Raw genomic sequence first — 16,558 nt, forward strand, 5'->3', positions numbered from 1 at the left:
TTTAAAAATCACTTATCTAACTGATAGTAATGTTTTTTTTAGTTATTAGTAGGTACTATTGTACTAATAACTATGTCATCTAATAGATTTTTTTAAATAACCTATTATTATGATAATATTAATACATTTTCCTATACATGTGAATTCACTATTTTCATACATCAACAATTTAATTGTATAGCTAAATGACTACACTACCGTAGAACAATTGCTAGAAAAACCATTAGAAGAAGAAATAGCAAGCTGTTAGCAATAAAATAATTAAAAAAAAACAATTGTTTTGAAAAAACTTTATTCAACTTAATCACAAGTTTAAGTGTTAAACAAATTAATGTGATTTTTGACATTGCTTGTCCTCCACGAGAGAGTCGATCTGGATTAAAACTGAATAGTTTTAGCCTTAAATTACTGTCAACATTCAGTTTATTTCTATATATATTTTTAAAAAAAATTCAAGTAGAAAAAGCACGTTGACACTCCACACAGATAAGTTGTCGAAAAGCCCATCAAGTTTCTCAGTGCAATTTTAGAGATTTCTGGATAGTCTTGCCGAACATTTAACCAGAATGGCACTAATGGTGTGTTTTTAAAAACCGATTTTAGAGTCTGATTAAATTAAAGTTTAATCAACGAATCTTCGTCACTTGCTTCACACCGTGTACGACAAAATGAGATAAAAATTACAAATAACAGGAACAAATTAATAATAAACTAGCTACATGGAATAAAACTACATTCAAATGTTCGCGATAGCGTTAATACATAATTGTACACTGTATAGTAGTGTAGTTAATGATTAAATATTATTATAACCAGAAATATTATTATAAAAAAAGGGCTAGGTTATAGGTATATAATAAAAATATAATATAATAATATTATATTTTAAGTATAGATAATATTTAATATTATATGGTTCACACTCCACGGCCCAGTACCACGCTGCAGCCCGCAGCCCATTGGTCGAGAACCGCTGCAGACTGTAATAAGGTATAATGAATACCTACTGTGGTTAAGTGGTTTAAATATCGTTTTCCAATGCACTTATGCACTACGCAAAGGTACCTTTAATAAATAACTATGTAGGTACCTGACTATGCTAATGCCAATTGCCAGGTTGCATAAGCAATCACTGAACATTTAATGAACCCATAGTGAGCAAATGGTCAATTTTTTATACAACCCCCGACATAACTATAGTTTATAATATAAAATGTGTCTATTTAAAAACTATCAAAGCAAGAACGCTGACCACAGATTAATCCGCGCAACGCTATCTGTACCTTAAAGAGCATTTCTAGTTAAATAAATGAAAGGTACAATTCTCAGTTCAAATAAATAGTAAACATTGTCCGCATGGAATCAAACAATGTGCAAACAGTTTGCTCTTATGTAGTGGAAAAAACCAAGGCATAAACGGAAAAGTAGTGTGCTATCTACTACTGCTACTTGATATTATTTTCTCAGCTGCATCGTATAACAAAAAACGTTCAGTATTTCAGTCATAGATATGTTTCAATGAGTCCTTGTAGTACATATTCACGATTCGATGTTTTTCCTTGCAGTGGAGAGAATGTCATGTATATAAATACCGAGTATAATATAAAGGTTGAAACTTAAAATAGGTTTATTACTGACGTTGTGAACTGTGAACTGTCTATGAAACTAAGGTATGGAATTTTGTTGGTAGAAATAAATTCATATCAGTAAATAAGAAGTGTAGTTTTCATCTTCAATCATTTAAAGAATTGGTAGACGGTACATTAGTTAGGTAGGTATACCATTAATACGTTGATTTTGGGAAAAATACGATAGGCACACCGTAGGTAATGATTTGTGGAAAAGACAGCTAGGTAGCTACCCTACCTCGTTTATACATTTTAATTTCTAAAGATGATATGTAAAGTAATGTATTACTATAGCGTAAACAAAATTCTATTAAATAAATTGAATCATATAGGTAATTAAAAAAATATGATTTAAAAAAAAAAGGGTATAAACTTAGTTGGTATGGTAACAATAACAAACGTAGGTACTAACGTAATTATATTAAGCATCAGTTTCTAGGGGGAACCTAGGTACTGTAACTAAAAATAGGTCAGAAAAAAATAACACGTACCTAGACCAAAAACATATTATCTATATTGAAAGAGTTACCTATATAAGTAAAAACATTTTATATCAAGTCATTTATCCTCCAAATAAAAAATATACCTATAGGTAGTTAAAACGGGCAAACGTAAATTGCGCCAACGAAGGGAAACAATTGTAAATTGCACCCAGTATTTTTCAGGTATAAATTTCTGTGTAGAAAATTGCGCCCAATAGAAATATTATTTTTATGATAGCGTCATTTAGCGACTCAATACACTTTGTTTCACGGTCTTAGATTGTGCTTAGCTTTGTTTCACCCGAAGACAACTCACGTTTTAATTTTGAAAATTTATACGTTTGGTAGATTATAACATCATTTTCTTTCTGGCTAAATCCTGTATGTATAATATCCATGTTTCACTGTTGCACGCAAACGGCTTACTAAAATATTACCTATACGTAAAGTCGTTGTATACGCATAAAGGCATTGATATCGTTAATATCATAATTCATAACGATTATAGCGATAAACGTTCGGCTTATCCACCAATAAATGAACAACAATATTTTTAAAATACACATAATAATTAATAGGTATCGATGAATTCAAAGTCACTTAGATACTTTAGGCGCAATTTACTATACCCATTTTAGATCCCGAAAAATCCAGGACGCAATTTACTATACCTATTTTAGAAACCAAAAAATCACGGGCTCAATTTACTACCTATAGTATTTTTACTACCTATTTAATGTGGGCGCAATTTACAAGCGCCCAGTTAAAACATCATATTATATCATATTTTAATAATTAATAAACATGAAATCAAAACTTTAGAATATATACAGAGTACTAATGACCTGCACGGGCCGGGCCGGATTCTATACAATGCAAGACGGGCCTCTTTAGGACAGAAGTTACGATCCGGGCCGGCCCAGACTTTTCTTAAATCAAATCCGGGCCGGACTATTTTTTGGATTTAGTATTTTTTATGTTCAACGTGTTGGTGCAATCTTGAATTCGACCTTTGAAAGTTATGTAAATTAAAACAGTTACTTAGTGTTGGTACCTACTACCTACTACCTAAACTATTTTATCATTTTTAAAAAAAAATTCTTTCAGATACATCCTAACTGGGCTGTTTTAGAAAAAATATGGACCAAACATTGCTGGGCTTACTCGCCTAAAACCATTGATTAAATATACATAGATAGCCCACGTCAATGGGCAAAATGGAAACTAGTTAATTAATAGAACAATATCTCAATAGATGGCGTGTAGTGTCACGATTGGAAATTAAACTATTATTATTGACATAAAATAGTAAATACTAAAAATAGATAGTAACGCCGACAATCGTCGCCAGTTCAGAGTCCACTGTTCGTTCTTGGATATTTGAGATAAGAAATAATCTAATATCGTATAGCATAATATGTGATCATGCAATTAATTTGTCATCGGTCCTAGAGATCAAAATGTTATGGATTCATAATTGTTGTAATTAAATGTATTGCTTTAATAAGTTATCATCGTATTTTTATAATTTCAATTTTAATTTGAAGGAAATAAAGTTTATTATAGATACATATTTAATATTAAATATTTTATATTATATCATATAGTTTTAAGCTGACCGTTATATATTTCATTAAGATAGGTTTCGCATTAAATTACAAAGTAAATAATTTACATAATATTTATTTCACTTATTTCGTAAAATTCCAGCTGAAGACAATTAATCATTGCACATTCATTTAAATTGATATAATATATTGTAACCTTACACATTAATTATTTAGACATTCTACTTTTTAATAAACTTATTATAAATAATATTATAACTTAATATAAATATATAAAAATTAGTAGCTAATCTTAAAAAAAAATCATTTAATTCTTATAGGTAGTATTACAATATTTGTATAACTATTTTTTTTATAGATACATTTTGTACATTCAATAACAATCCCAATATTACAGAATAAAAAAAAACTTAAGTGATGAATATGAGTTTATATATTATGGACAAAGTATATTATACAAATAATACAAGAAGTCTAAACCATGAATGTTCTTACTTACAATCATCATAATATAATTTTATTTAATATAATATTTTAAATACTATTAAGAATTTTTAATTTTTTTTTTGATTTTTCACTTCTAACATGTTTTAAATTTTTTGAACACCAATTAAAATTTCTAAAAAGTTTACAAATTATCAAATGCTTAATTAAAAATTCTAGATGTGGAATACAATCTTCTTCAATACTAAGTACTATGTAATGTGTATTCATACGTTTAATTTTTGGTATTGACTTGAAAATTGATAACTTGGTGCCCCATGAATAATCATTCTTCAATGACCTAAATATTTTAAATAGTTTATTCTGTATAAGATTTGGTAAGGACATTTTAGTTTGAACTTCGTAATGTGTGTTTTTACTGTAAATTTTTTTCTAAATTTTTTTTTTTTTTCTAAACTTGATTTGCCTTCGGGCGCCAACACCTACCTTCAATTTTTTTTTAGTACTGTAACTCTAGTTGAATATTTTGTATTGACTGGTAAATTGATAACTTGGTGCCCCATGAATAATCATTCTTTAATGAACTAAATATTTTGAATAGTTTTTTCTAATTTTTTTTCCAAATTTAATTTTGTTTTCTAAAATATATTTGCCTGCGGGCGCCAAAACCTCCCTTCAATTTTTTTTTTTTTTTTTTAACTCTAGCCAAATTATTTAAACATTGTCAATCTGGTACCCTTTGTAGAATTCTTTAATGAACTAAATATTTTGAATAGTTTTTTTTGTTTAAGATTCTGGGCATTTTAGTTTGTACTATGTAATGTGTATTCATACGTTAAATTTTTTGTATTGACTTGAAAATTGATAACTTTGGTGCCCCATGAATAATCATTCTTCAATGAACTAAATATTTTGAATAGTTTTTTCTAAATTTTTTTCTAAATTTTTTTTTTGTTTTCTAAAATCGATTACCCTTTGAATAATTCTTTAATGAACTAAATATTTTGAATAGTTTTTTCTGTTTAAGATTCTGGGCATTTTAGTTTGTACTATGTAATGTGTATTCATACGTTAAATTTTTTGTATTGACTTGAAAATTGATAACTTGGTGCCCCATGAATAATCATTCTTCAATGACCTAAATATTTTAAATAGTTTTTTATGTTTAAGATTTGGTAAGGACATTTTAGTTTGAACTTCGTAATGTGTGTTTCTACTGTAAATTTTTTTCTAAATTTTTTTTTTTTTTCTAAACTTGATTTGCCTTTGGGCGCCAACACCTACCTTCAATTTTTTTTTAGTACTGTAACTCTAGTTGAATATTTTGTATTGACTTGAAAATTGATAACTTGGTGCCCCATGAATAATAATTCTTTAATGAACTTAATATTTTGAATAGTTTTTTCTAATTTTTTTTCCAAATTTAATTTTGTTTTCTAAAATCTATTTGCCTGCGGGCGCCAAAACCTCCCTTCAATTTTTTTTTTTTTTTTTAACTCTAGCCAAATTATTTAAACATTGTCAATCTGGTACCCTTTGTAGAATTCTTTAATGAACTAAATATTTTGAATAGTTTTTTCTGTTTAATAGATTCTGGGCATTTTAGTTTGTAGTATGTAATGTGTATTCATACGTTAAATTTTTTGTATTGACTTGAAAATTGATAACATTGGTGCCCCATGAATAATCATTCTTCAATGAACTAAATATTTTGAATAGTTTTTTCTAAATTTTTTTCTAAATTTTTTTTTTGTTTTCTAAAATCGATTACCCTTTGAATAATTCTTTAATGAACTAAATATTTTGAATAGTTTTTTCTGTTTAAGATTCTGGGCATTTTAGTTTGTACTATGAAATGTGTATTCATACGTTAAATTTTTTGTATTGACTTGAAAATTGATAACTTGGTGCCCCATGAATAATCATTCTTCAATGACCTACATATTTGGAATAGTTTTTTCTGTTTAAGATTTGGTAACGACTTTTTAGTTTGAACTTCGTAATTTGTGTTTCTACTGTAAATTTTTTTCCAAATTTTTTTTTTGTTTTCTAAAATCGATTTGCTTGCGGGCGCCAACACCTCTTTTCAATTTTTTTTTTAGTACTGTAACTCTAGTTGAATATTTTGTACTGACTGGTAAATTGATAACTTGGTGCCCCATGAATAATCATTCTTTAATGAACTTAATATTTTGAATAGTTTTTTCTAAATTTTTTTCTAAATTTTTTTTTTGTTTTATAAAATCGATTACCCTTTGAATAAACCTTTAATGAACTAAATATTTTGAATAGTTTTTTCTGTTTAAGATTCTGGGCATTTTGGTTTGTACTATGTAATGTGTATTCATACGTTAAATTTTTTGTATTGACTTGAAAATTGATAACTTGGTGCCCTATGAATAATCATTCTTCAATGACCTAAATATTTTGAATAGTTTTTTCTGTTTAAGATTTGGTAAGGACATTTTAGTTTGAACTTCGTAATGCGTGTTTCTACTGTAAATTTTTTTCTAAATTTTTTTTTTTGTTTTCTAAAATCGATTTGCCTGTGGGCGCCAACACCTCGCTTCAATTTTTTTTTAGTACTGTAACTCTAGTTGAATATTTTGTATTGACTTGAAAATTGATAACTTGGTGCCCCATGAATAATCATTCTTTAATGAACTAAATATTTTGAATAGTTTTTTCTAAATTTATTTGAAAATTTTTTTTTTGTTTTCTAAAATCGATTTGCCTGCGGGCGCTAACACCTCCCTTCATTTTTTTTTTTATGATTCTAACTCTAGCCAAATTTTTTAAACATTGACAATCTGTTACCCTTTGAATAATTCTTTAATGAACTAAATATTTTGAATAGTTTTGTCTGTTTAAGATTCTGGGAATTTTAGTATGTACTTTGTAATGAGTATTCATACAGTAAAATTTTTTGTATTGACTTGAAAATTGATAACATGGTGCCCCATGTATAATCATTCTTCAATGAACTAAATATTTTGAATAGTTTTTTCTAAATTTTTTTTTTGTTTTCTAAAATTGATTTGCCTGCGGGCGCCAACACCTCCCTTCAATTTTTTTTTTAGTACTGTAACTCTAGTTGAATATTTTGTATTGACTTGAAAATTGATAACTTGGTGCCACATGAATAATAATTCTTTAATGAACTTAATATTTTGAATAGTTTTTTCTAAATTTTTTTCCAAATTTTTTTTTGTTTTCTAAAATCGATTTGCCTGTGGGCGCCACAACACCTCCCTTCAATTTTTTTTTTAGTACTGTAACTCTAGTTGAATATTTTGTATTGACTTGAAAGTTGATAACTTGGTGCCCCATGAATAATCATTCTTCAATGAACTAAATATTTTGAATAGTTTTTTCTGTTTAAGATTTGGTTAGGACATTTTAGTTTGAACTTCGTAATGTGTGTTTCTAATGTAAATTTTTTTCCAAATTTTTTTTTTTTCTAAAATATATTTGCTTGCGGGTGCCAACACCTCCCTTCATTTTTTTTATTATGATTTTAACTCTAGCCAAATTTTTTAAACATTGACAATCTGTTACCCTTTGAATAATTCTTTAATGAACTAAATATTTTTAATAGTTTTTTGTGTTTAAGTATCTGGGAATTTTAGTTTGTACTATGTAATGTGTATTCATACGTTAAATTTTAGACGCTTATAAAAATTTAATTTAAGTTTCTTGTAGACATTTTTTTTTTTTGATAAAGGTAGACAAACTTATGAGTAATCTTATATTACATTTTAAAGCCTTAGGTTTAAAAAGAAAAATTTTTATGAATTCTAAACTCAAAATAATTTGCTAATTTTCGTAATTTTTCCGTATTTTGTCAAAATTTGAACTTTAAATGCTTATAAATAAAAACTGTGACTAAGGATTTTTAATTTTTTTTATCTGCCTTTGAAACAATAACCTAAGAGCCTTCTATTAAATTTTCAAGCTTTTTTACTCAACAGATAAAATTTTATTGATATTTATAGAAAAAAAAAAACTAAAAAAATTGAAAACTGACAATGTCCGTAAACAGCTCAAAAAGAGTCAAAATATTTTCAAAATTGTATGGTGTATAGACAATGCTAATATAAACATTCAGTCAAAATGTCATGTCCCTACGGTCATTTGTTTTAGAGTATTAGAGAGTTATAGATTTTCTTGAAAACAGATTTTGCGTAAAAATTCCCATTTTTCCTTAATTTTTCTTTTGTTTTTCATGTCGCTTTTTTTAACTACTGGAAAATTTCAGATTCTGAGCGAAGCGATGAATGTATTGATTCTACAATGATGTGTGTTTTTTTTTTATTTTTTTTTATTTTTTTTTTTGTTTTCTAAAATCGATTTGCCTGCGGGCGAATAATAATTCTTTAATGAACTAAATATTTTGAATAGTTTTTTCTAAACTTTTTTTGAATTTCATACGTGTATGAACTGTTATTAAATAAGTTATTTATTTTTATTGTCATTGATTAAACGTTTATCATCGGTGGGAGGAAAGTCAATAAAAATTATGGCAAAAAGAATAATGGCTATATTATTTATACCAGAAATATTATGTGAATATTCATATAGTGGTCGTGGTAACAAAAAACGACCATTTGAGAAATTGCTTCTAAATAAAATTATTTTTGGTAAGTTAAACTTAAATAACAATATAGTAATTTTGATTTTGTATTAATTAATTAATTTTTAGAATTTTAATTTTTTAGATTCTGTCCTTACAATCAAAAAATTTGACAATCCTGATAACGCAGCCAATGAAATTGAACAGGTTATTAAGTACGTTCTTGTTCAAACTCCATTTAAAATTAAAGATAAGGCGGGAAAATAATATTTAAATAATCCTAAATATATTATTATAGTGTACAGAATTTCTTAATAATAATTTCTGTATACTTATTAATACTGATATTATAATTTAAAATGAAATTTTAAAAACAATAGGTATTAGGTAAACGTTATAAATAACAATCATAATATACACTATACCTATTTGAAAGATTAATTACTTAACAAATGTATAACATAAACGTTAAATTCTTTTTTATATTAATAACTACGCTAAGTATAAAATCATTTACATAACCAGTTATTTACATTCTATTTAATTTTTACACTAATAATTTGTTTAAATATAATGTGGTTTCATACATGATTTTTTTATGGTTATGAAGTTATATGATACACATTTATTTTGTTAATTTTATATTTTAATATTTTGCAAATTTTTTTAATATTGTATAATCACAAGATTTGTATTTCTTGCAATTTTTTTATTATTTACTTTGCTATTGTTTTAATCAATTGTAGATGTTATTCACTTTTCCATTTGTTACATTATGATAATTTAATAGTATTAATAATCATTTACATAACCAGTGAATTACATTCTATTTAATTTTTACACTAATAATTTGTTTAAAAATAATGTGGTTTCATAGGTACATGATTTTTTTATGGTTATGAAGTTATATGATACACATTTATTTTGTTAATTTTATATTTTAATATTTTGAAAATTTTTTTAATATTGTATAATCACAAGATTTGTATTTCTTGCAATTTTTTTATTATTTACTTTGCTTGTTCTAATAAACTGTGGATAATATTCACTTTTTCATTTGTTATATGATAAATATAGTATTTTAATTAATTTTGCAATTATCATTATTTACCTCTAGTTAAGTCTTTTCTATACCTACTTATAAGGCTATAACCTCATTTTATAAATAAAACTTGTAATAATAATTCTGATTGAACTATTTATACTATTCAATTAAAGGTAAACAAACATTAAATGTATGTCATTTAATCTATATTTAATGGTTGAGTTAAGCTAGAATATAAAATATATTAAGGTTCAATTAACATAATATTTATTCAATTATACAAAGTTCAATTAATATCCAATACCAATTAAGAAATGATCATATCGAGGTCAAATAAATCTTGAAGAAATGGTTTTAACAGGTTAAATAAATATTTATTTTATGACACTCAACCAACATCGTAGATAAAGTGTTCATTCGATCTATTTTTTTGGTCCAAATAAGATTTATGCGAGCTTTATTTCATCTTAAAACGATCACTACTCAATCAAAACTTAACGTTCATTTAACTATAAACATTTAAATAACGACATTAATTTAAAGTTAATTAAAAGTTGGCATGTTATGTGGGATATTAGTAATTATATTTCAATATGTACCTATGAAATATACGAATAAATGTTAGCTTATTCTATGTCTGATTCATAAAAATAAATTAACTCCCTATTCAAACCATTCATATTGAAGCAGATACTGACTATTGAGTATACTTCATTAAAAGTTACAAGTTTACAAATCTCAAGAGTTGTTATTATTTAATATCGTCTATTTGCCATTTGGGACTTTGGTAAGCACATAATATATATATACATATATTATATTATCTGTGTTGGTAAATGTATTACAACGACACAATATTAATATTATATTTTATATTATTGTATTAAATAATATTATAGGTACCTAATAAGTTGTAGTACTGACCTGGTACTGATCTAATCACTAAAACCCGAACCCGGGAAACGGAACGTTAAACAACAACAAAGACGCAGATCAGCTGATTGTGTTAACGTTTACCTATGATCTGAAGTCTAAACCTAGGAAACGAGCTAGTAACCGACTTGATGTTATAACCTTGTTTACCCGTAAACGGTACTGCCATATAGGCGGGGTACGGGACGCGAGGTCGGCTACTCGGCTCGTTTACTTTAATAGTTTTCTGTCATGAGTGTCATGGCGTCATAGAACATTTTGTTGCTAAACCTTAACGGCTTATTGCTCAACGTGTTTTCTTAACTCGCTTCGATAATCGACGCCAGTGAATCACGGTTCAATATTATCACGTACCTACTCTATAAATTGTTATTCGTGTACTCACATTGTTAATTGTTATAATAGTGCGTACTGATGTCGGTAATTTGGAATTCAATGCATTTAATTTTAATATAATCGTTTGATTGACATTTACTTTTGTTTACAATATTCAATATGACGTGGTCGGTTATTCACTTCTCTAAAGATAATGGAGTAGAGGTAGTACCTAGCACATGGTTTAAAGATGATACATGTGCTTGGCCTAAGACCCATGTGAAACGTTTTATTAAAAACCAATGTATACCTAAGACTATAGAGTTCGAGTGGTTCAAAGCTAGGGCATTGTCTACAAATATTTGTAAGCTTATATTTTTTTTAGAAAATAATAACTACATTGTATAATAATATCGTTATATATAATATAATCGTTTCTTGTTGCTCGAACGAAATGCAAAAAAGAATTGATCACTTCGGATTTATCATCTACTGAAGATGACAATTATTCTAAAATAAAAAATACAAATAATGGAAAAAAATCAAAATCTGGTAATAATTGCAGTAATAACAAAAAAACGGGATATGGCGCTGACAAATCAGGTAAGATGGTTATATTATGTATAGTATACCTTCTTTAATAATTTAATTAATATTGGAAAAAAATTTTATTATTAATAGTACTTTATACAATTATTAACTTATGTTTATAAAATGTGTATTATTTTTATTTTATTTTTGTAGACATTGAAACTGATAGCGATGACAATAATTATGAATTACCAGCTTATGATTCTGGTAAGTAAATACAGTAGAACCTCGATTATACGAACCCTCTATTATCCGAACTATAATTAGCGTATACGAACGTTCTGTTATCCGAACATGAAAATTCGTATCGGACAGGTATTGATAATTATGTCAAAAAATATAATAAATAAAATAAATTTAATGTATTTAATTATGTATGTATGTATGTACCTAATGTATTTCTAATAATTTAATGTATTTCTGATAATGTAATGTAATATGTAATGTAATTCTAATAAAATATTAATAATAATAATAAATATTTAATTATACAAATAATAAATAATTAATACATAATATTATAAACATTTTTTATTTTATATTTCCAATATCCGAACTAGGTGCGGTCCCAATTAGTTCGAATAATCGAGGTTCTACTGTATATATAATTATAATAACTATACCTACCTAAAATGTATTGTACTTCAAAATTGATAAAAATCTTTATTGTAGGTGATAATAATTCCAGTTCAAATAACATTAATTCTCTGTCTAAGAAATGTAAGTTTTCAATGATTTATTAATATAGTATATTTAATTTTATGTTCTCTATATTCATTTCTAATGACTCATATTTTTTTACAGCTTGTGTTGATGATATGCTCATTACTCCATCAAAAAATATACGAACATTAGTCAAATCACCATCAAAAACTCCAGTTTTTGAATCTAGTATGTACCTACCTATAATATATTATTATATATATAATACTATTTTATTCTAATCATGTTTTTGGGGGAATTATGTAATATACTTGTAGAATATTAGTTACTTGAATAATTTCATTAGTTGTCCAAACTGTTTCACAAAAAAAAATTTTAATTATATTTCCGTTTACAGTTGATGATAATTTCTGCATGGTGAAAAATGTGTCACCTTATAGAAGAAATAAACATTTTGTAAATGTAAATATATTTTTACTATAGATATAATTACTGTATTATAATAATATACATACTTATAGTACTATATGGAAGGTTTAATATTTTATGACATTAAACTTTATTTTATTTTGTTTATTACATTTTAGACTAAACAGTTAGCTGGACTTGGCGGAAAAAGTATCAAAGTCATGGTCAAAAGAATCATGAGATATTTGTTCACTGACAACATCTTAGCCTTATATTCTTTTAATGGCAGAGCAAATAAAAAAAAATGTTTTGCAAATCTATCCATTTCAAAAGTTATATTCAGTAAGTTATATATGTTGTAAATATATTATTTATTTTTACGTAATATGCACTCATAAATTCTTCTATTACTTCTCTTTATCTATTATATTATAATATTATGAATAACTGGTAGTATATAATATAACTAAGAATTTGTTATACTCTTAAAGTCTTCTATAACAGCTACCTTTTTAAATTAATAACTTTCATTATATATTTTAGTCAATAAGTTATTTATGGAAGTTAATAATTACTAATATTCACATACAAAATGTTTAATTCCAAAACAACTATTTTAATAATGCTATAACTATGATTTAATACTTTTTCTTTGATATATTTCCTATATATTTGATATATTTAATTATCTAAAATAATAATTATACATATAAATGTAATATATGCCGGTCTATATTATTATTTGCATATGACATATTCGACTTTAGATAACGTGGGAAATGTTATAGATAAAGTTAGTAAAATTAAAACAAATAAATAAATATGATACTTAAGATAACTAGTCAACTATTTAAAAACAAGTAATAAAATATATAAAATGTTAGTATGGTAGGTTATAGTAGGTATAGTAAATTATAATAACATCAATACTAATAGCAATAAAAATCACAGACGAGTATTTAGTTCTTCAAGCCATTTTATAGCTGTTGGTCCACCCTCGTGTAGTTTTGTTAATCCTTTTTTGAACATTGTAATGGGACACGACTCAACCATATGTTTGATTGTCTGCGTTTCTCCACATTCGCAAAGTGGAGAGTCTACCATTCCCCATTTGTGAAGTAGGTAGTTGCATCTTCCTTGTTCCGTTCTTATTCGATTAAGCGTTGTCCATGTAGCCCTTGTGCCATCCCAGCCAGGGACTTTTTTAAATGGTTCTTTGATCAGGTCTTTATTACGGGGTTCTGACTGTTCCCAGCGTCTCGTCCATAGGTACTCAACTGATTCGTTTTGAGTTTCTGCATGCCATATGGGAGCTCTAGACTTAAGGCGTAATGGCGGATGTTCGAGGATGTCAATTTGTAGTGGCAAAACTGGTAGCAGGCTTTTTAGCTTATGTAATATCTTTGTGGTGTGTGATAGTCTCCTTAAGTCTGGGGGGGCTATATTCGAAAGGGTGGGTAACCATATTGTCTGAGTGGACCTGACTGTACCTGATATGATACGCATGGTATGGTTTAGTTGTACGTCAATTTTAGCGCAATGAGCGCTTCTAGCCCACACGGGTGCACAGTATTCGGCTACGCTATAAACCAGCGCTAGTGCTGTAGTCCGGAGTACATTGTTGTGGCAGCCCCAGGTGGTGCTAGCTAACTTAGCAATAATGTTGTTGCGTGATTTTAGTTTATTTTTCGTTCCCTCCAGGTGTTGGTTATATGTTAGGGTCCTATCAAATTTCAGACCGAGGTATTTGGGACATTCTTCTGATACAATATTTTCCCCATCAATTTGTATCTTAAATTCTCTGTTCCGGTCTATATGAGTTTAATGGATGGAATATGAATATGTGTTTAATATATTATAATAATATGCCTTCTACCATTAAAATGCAATCATTAATTTTTGTTTTTATAATTATTATTGTTATTTGTTTTATTGTCCAGGTGCTGTTAAATCAATTAAACGATTGAATAATGAATCATCGACCGATGAAATTGAAAAATACATTAAGTATTATCTCATTCAAGCACCATTCTACATAAAAAAGAAAAAAGAAATGTTTCATTGAATATGAATATCATTTAATTTTGTAATTATTATGTACAATATAATATAGCTAGGCTAGGTTTGCCTTTTAGTTATATCATATTTCAACTATATACAGTGTGTTTCACTCGAATGGTAACACGAAATATTTCCGTTCAGTGACCTTGGATTGAATTGGGGATTTTTCGAGGAGCTAGGGAATACTAAAATACACATTTTGTGAACATTTTCGAATTTTTAATTCTTTTATTGTGCGCATGCGCAATAAAACTTACATTTTTTTTAAATGGAAACACCTATTTTCAACACCAGATTTCGATAGAACTATTTTTTTTAAGCAACTTTGATAAACAAACTTTTTTCCTATCTCAAAAATTGACTGAATTACAGCCATCCCAAGTTGAAACAAAAAAAATTGTTGTTAAATTTTCAATGTTCTGTATTTTGTCATTTTATTATTATTTTTGGTTGGAAGCAAGATAAACGGAAGGGCATGCGTTTATAGGTTATTTGAATAAAGTTAAACATTTTATTTTTATAATTAAGTTTAAATTAAATTTGAATTATTTTTAAACATATTATTACAAATATAATAATACACAATACAATAAGAATTATTTTGAAATAATTAATTACCACCAATTAACCTTCGGCATTTAAAACAAAATATCACCGAAGCATGCACAAGACTGACCAAGGAACAAATAACGGCAGCTTCTCAAGACGAAGTCAAGCGCTGCTTACAATCATGTTTACTTAACAACGGGGAAAACTTTGAACAATTTATAAGGTGATTTGTATTATTTGTAATAATATGTTTAAAAATAATTTAAAATAAATTTAAACTTAATTATAAAAATGAAATGTTTAACTTTATTTAAATAACCTATAAACGCATGCCATTCCATTTATCTTGCTTCCGACCAAAAATAATAATAAAATGACAAAATACAGAACATTGAAAATTTAACAACAATTTTTTTTGTTTCAACTTGGGATGGCTGTAATTCAGTCACTTTTTGAGATAGGAAAAAAGTTTGTTTATCAAAGTTGCTTAAAAAAATAGTTCTATCGAAATCTGGTGTAGAAAATAGGTGTTTTCGTTAAAAAAAATGTAAGTTTCATTGCGCATGCGCACAATAAAAGAATTAAAAATTCGAAAATGATCACAAAATGTGTATTTTAGTATTCCCTAGCTCCTAGAAAAATCCCCAATTCAATCCAAGGTCACTGAACGGAAATATTTTGTGTTACCATTCGAGTGAAACACACTGTATATACTATTATATTATATTCTAAATAAATGTATAGGTACATAATGTTTTTACTATTATTATATTGTTATAGGGCCTAACAATATATGTTGAATATGTAATACATTAAATATTTTGAATATTTTTGAAATAATAAAGATAAATTTTATGCAATTATTAAGTTTACATTTTAATTATTAAATATTCTATTAATTAATTGTATAAAAATTGCTGTAAATATACCTATATAATTATTTTTTAGAATATTTTAGTTAAAAACCGACGATCTGCTCAATATTCGACAAACATTTATCAGAGGTTACAAAAGTTATATGAATGGTTGATTGGTGTTAAAAGAATATCTATTCAATATTAAACAATATTAAGGAATGTTTAAAGAGTACTTAACGAACCTTGACGATTAAAGGTTTTTTAAACCTTTAAGTATAATATATACTTATTTCATATTGAGTTCCATGTCATTTCATATTTATAGTGTGTTAAATTAACATTAATTTAGTTGATATCCAATTGGTTGGCAATACTTATTCAGGGTTAAACATTGACTTGCCTACTTTGATTTTATGTTAATTTAATATTTGCATGATATGT

The 16,558-nt window shown here is 26.7% G+C and overlaps 1 protein-coding gene and 1 pseudogene across 2 annotated transcripts; one reads left to right on the top strand and one right to left on the bottom strand.

Annotated features, from left to right (window-relative positions):
• The window catches only part of LOC132940189 (uncharacterized), a 34,901-nt pseudogene extending 24,059 nt beyond the window's left edge, over positions 1-10,842 (bottom strand).
• An 18-nt stretch (positions 10,843-10,860) lies between these two features.
• LOC132940967 (uncharacterized) lies at positions 10,861-16,116 on the top strand. 2 transcript variants are annotated; one of them, XM_061008793.1, is made up of 8 exons: positions 10,861-11,352; positions 11,454-11,591; positions 11,733-11,786; positions 12,252-12,299; positions 12,384-12,470; positions 12,640-12,704; positions 12,830-12,992; positions 14,591-16,116. In XM_061008793.1, exons 5-8 carry the CDS (start codon positions 12,398-12,400, stop codon positions 14,713-14,715), a joined length of 426 nt encoding a protein of 141 aa, XP_060864776.1. In that variant the 5' UTR covers positions 10,861-11,352; positions 11,454-11,591; positions 11,733-11,786; positions 12,252-12,299; positions 12,384-12,397; the 3' UTR covers positions 14,716-16,116. The 2 variants fall into 2 exon arrangements, with proteins under 2 accessions (XP_060864776.1, XP_060864777.1); XM_061008794.1 differs by lacking the exon at positions 10,861-11,352 and having other exon boundaries at positions 11,367-11,591.
• The last annotated feature ends 442 nt before the right edge of the window (positions 16,117-16,558 follow it).

This window comes from Metopolophium dirhodum, chromosome 3 (genome assembly GCF_019925205.1).
Source record: "Metopolophium dirhodum isolate CAU chromosome 3, ASM1992520v1, whole genome shotgun sequence".
Taxonomy (NCBI): Eukaryota; Metazoa; Arthropoda; class Insecta; order Hemiptera; family Aphididae; genus Metopolophium; species Metopolophium dirhodum.

Excerpts from the sequence above, each read along its gene's own strand:
- LOC132940967 (XM_061008793.1), top strand. The coding sequence starts at position 12,398 with ATGCTCATTACTCCATCAAAAAATATACGAACATTAGTCAAATCACCA. Across the intron at positions 12,471-12,639 it reads AACTCCAGTTTTTGAATCTA|TTGATGATAATTTCTGCATG; the intron begins GTATGTACCTAC and ends TTCCGTTTACAG. Across the intron at positions 12,993-14,590 it reads CATTTCAAAAGTTATATTCA|GTGCTGTTAAATCAATTAAA; the intron begins GTAAGTTATATA and ends TTTATTGTCCAG.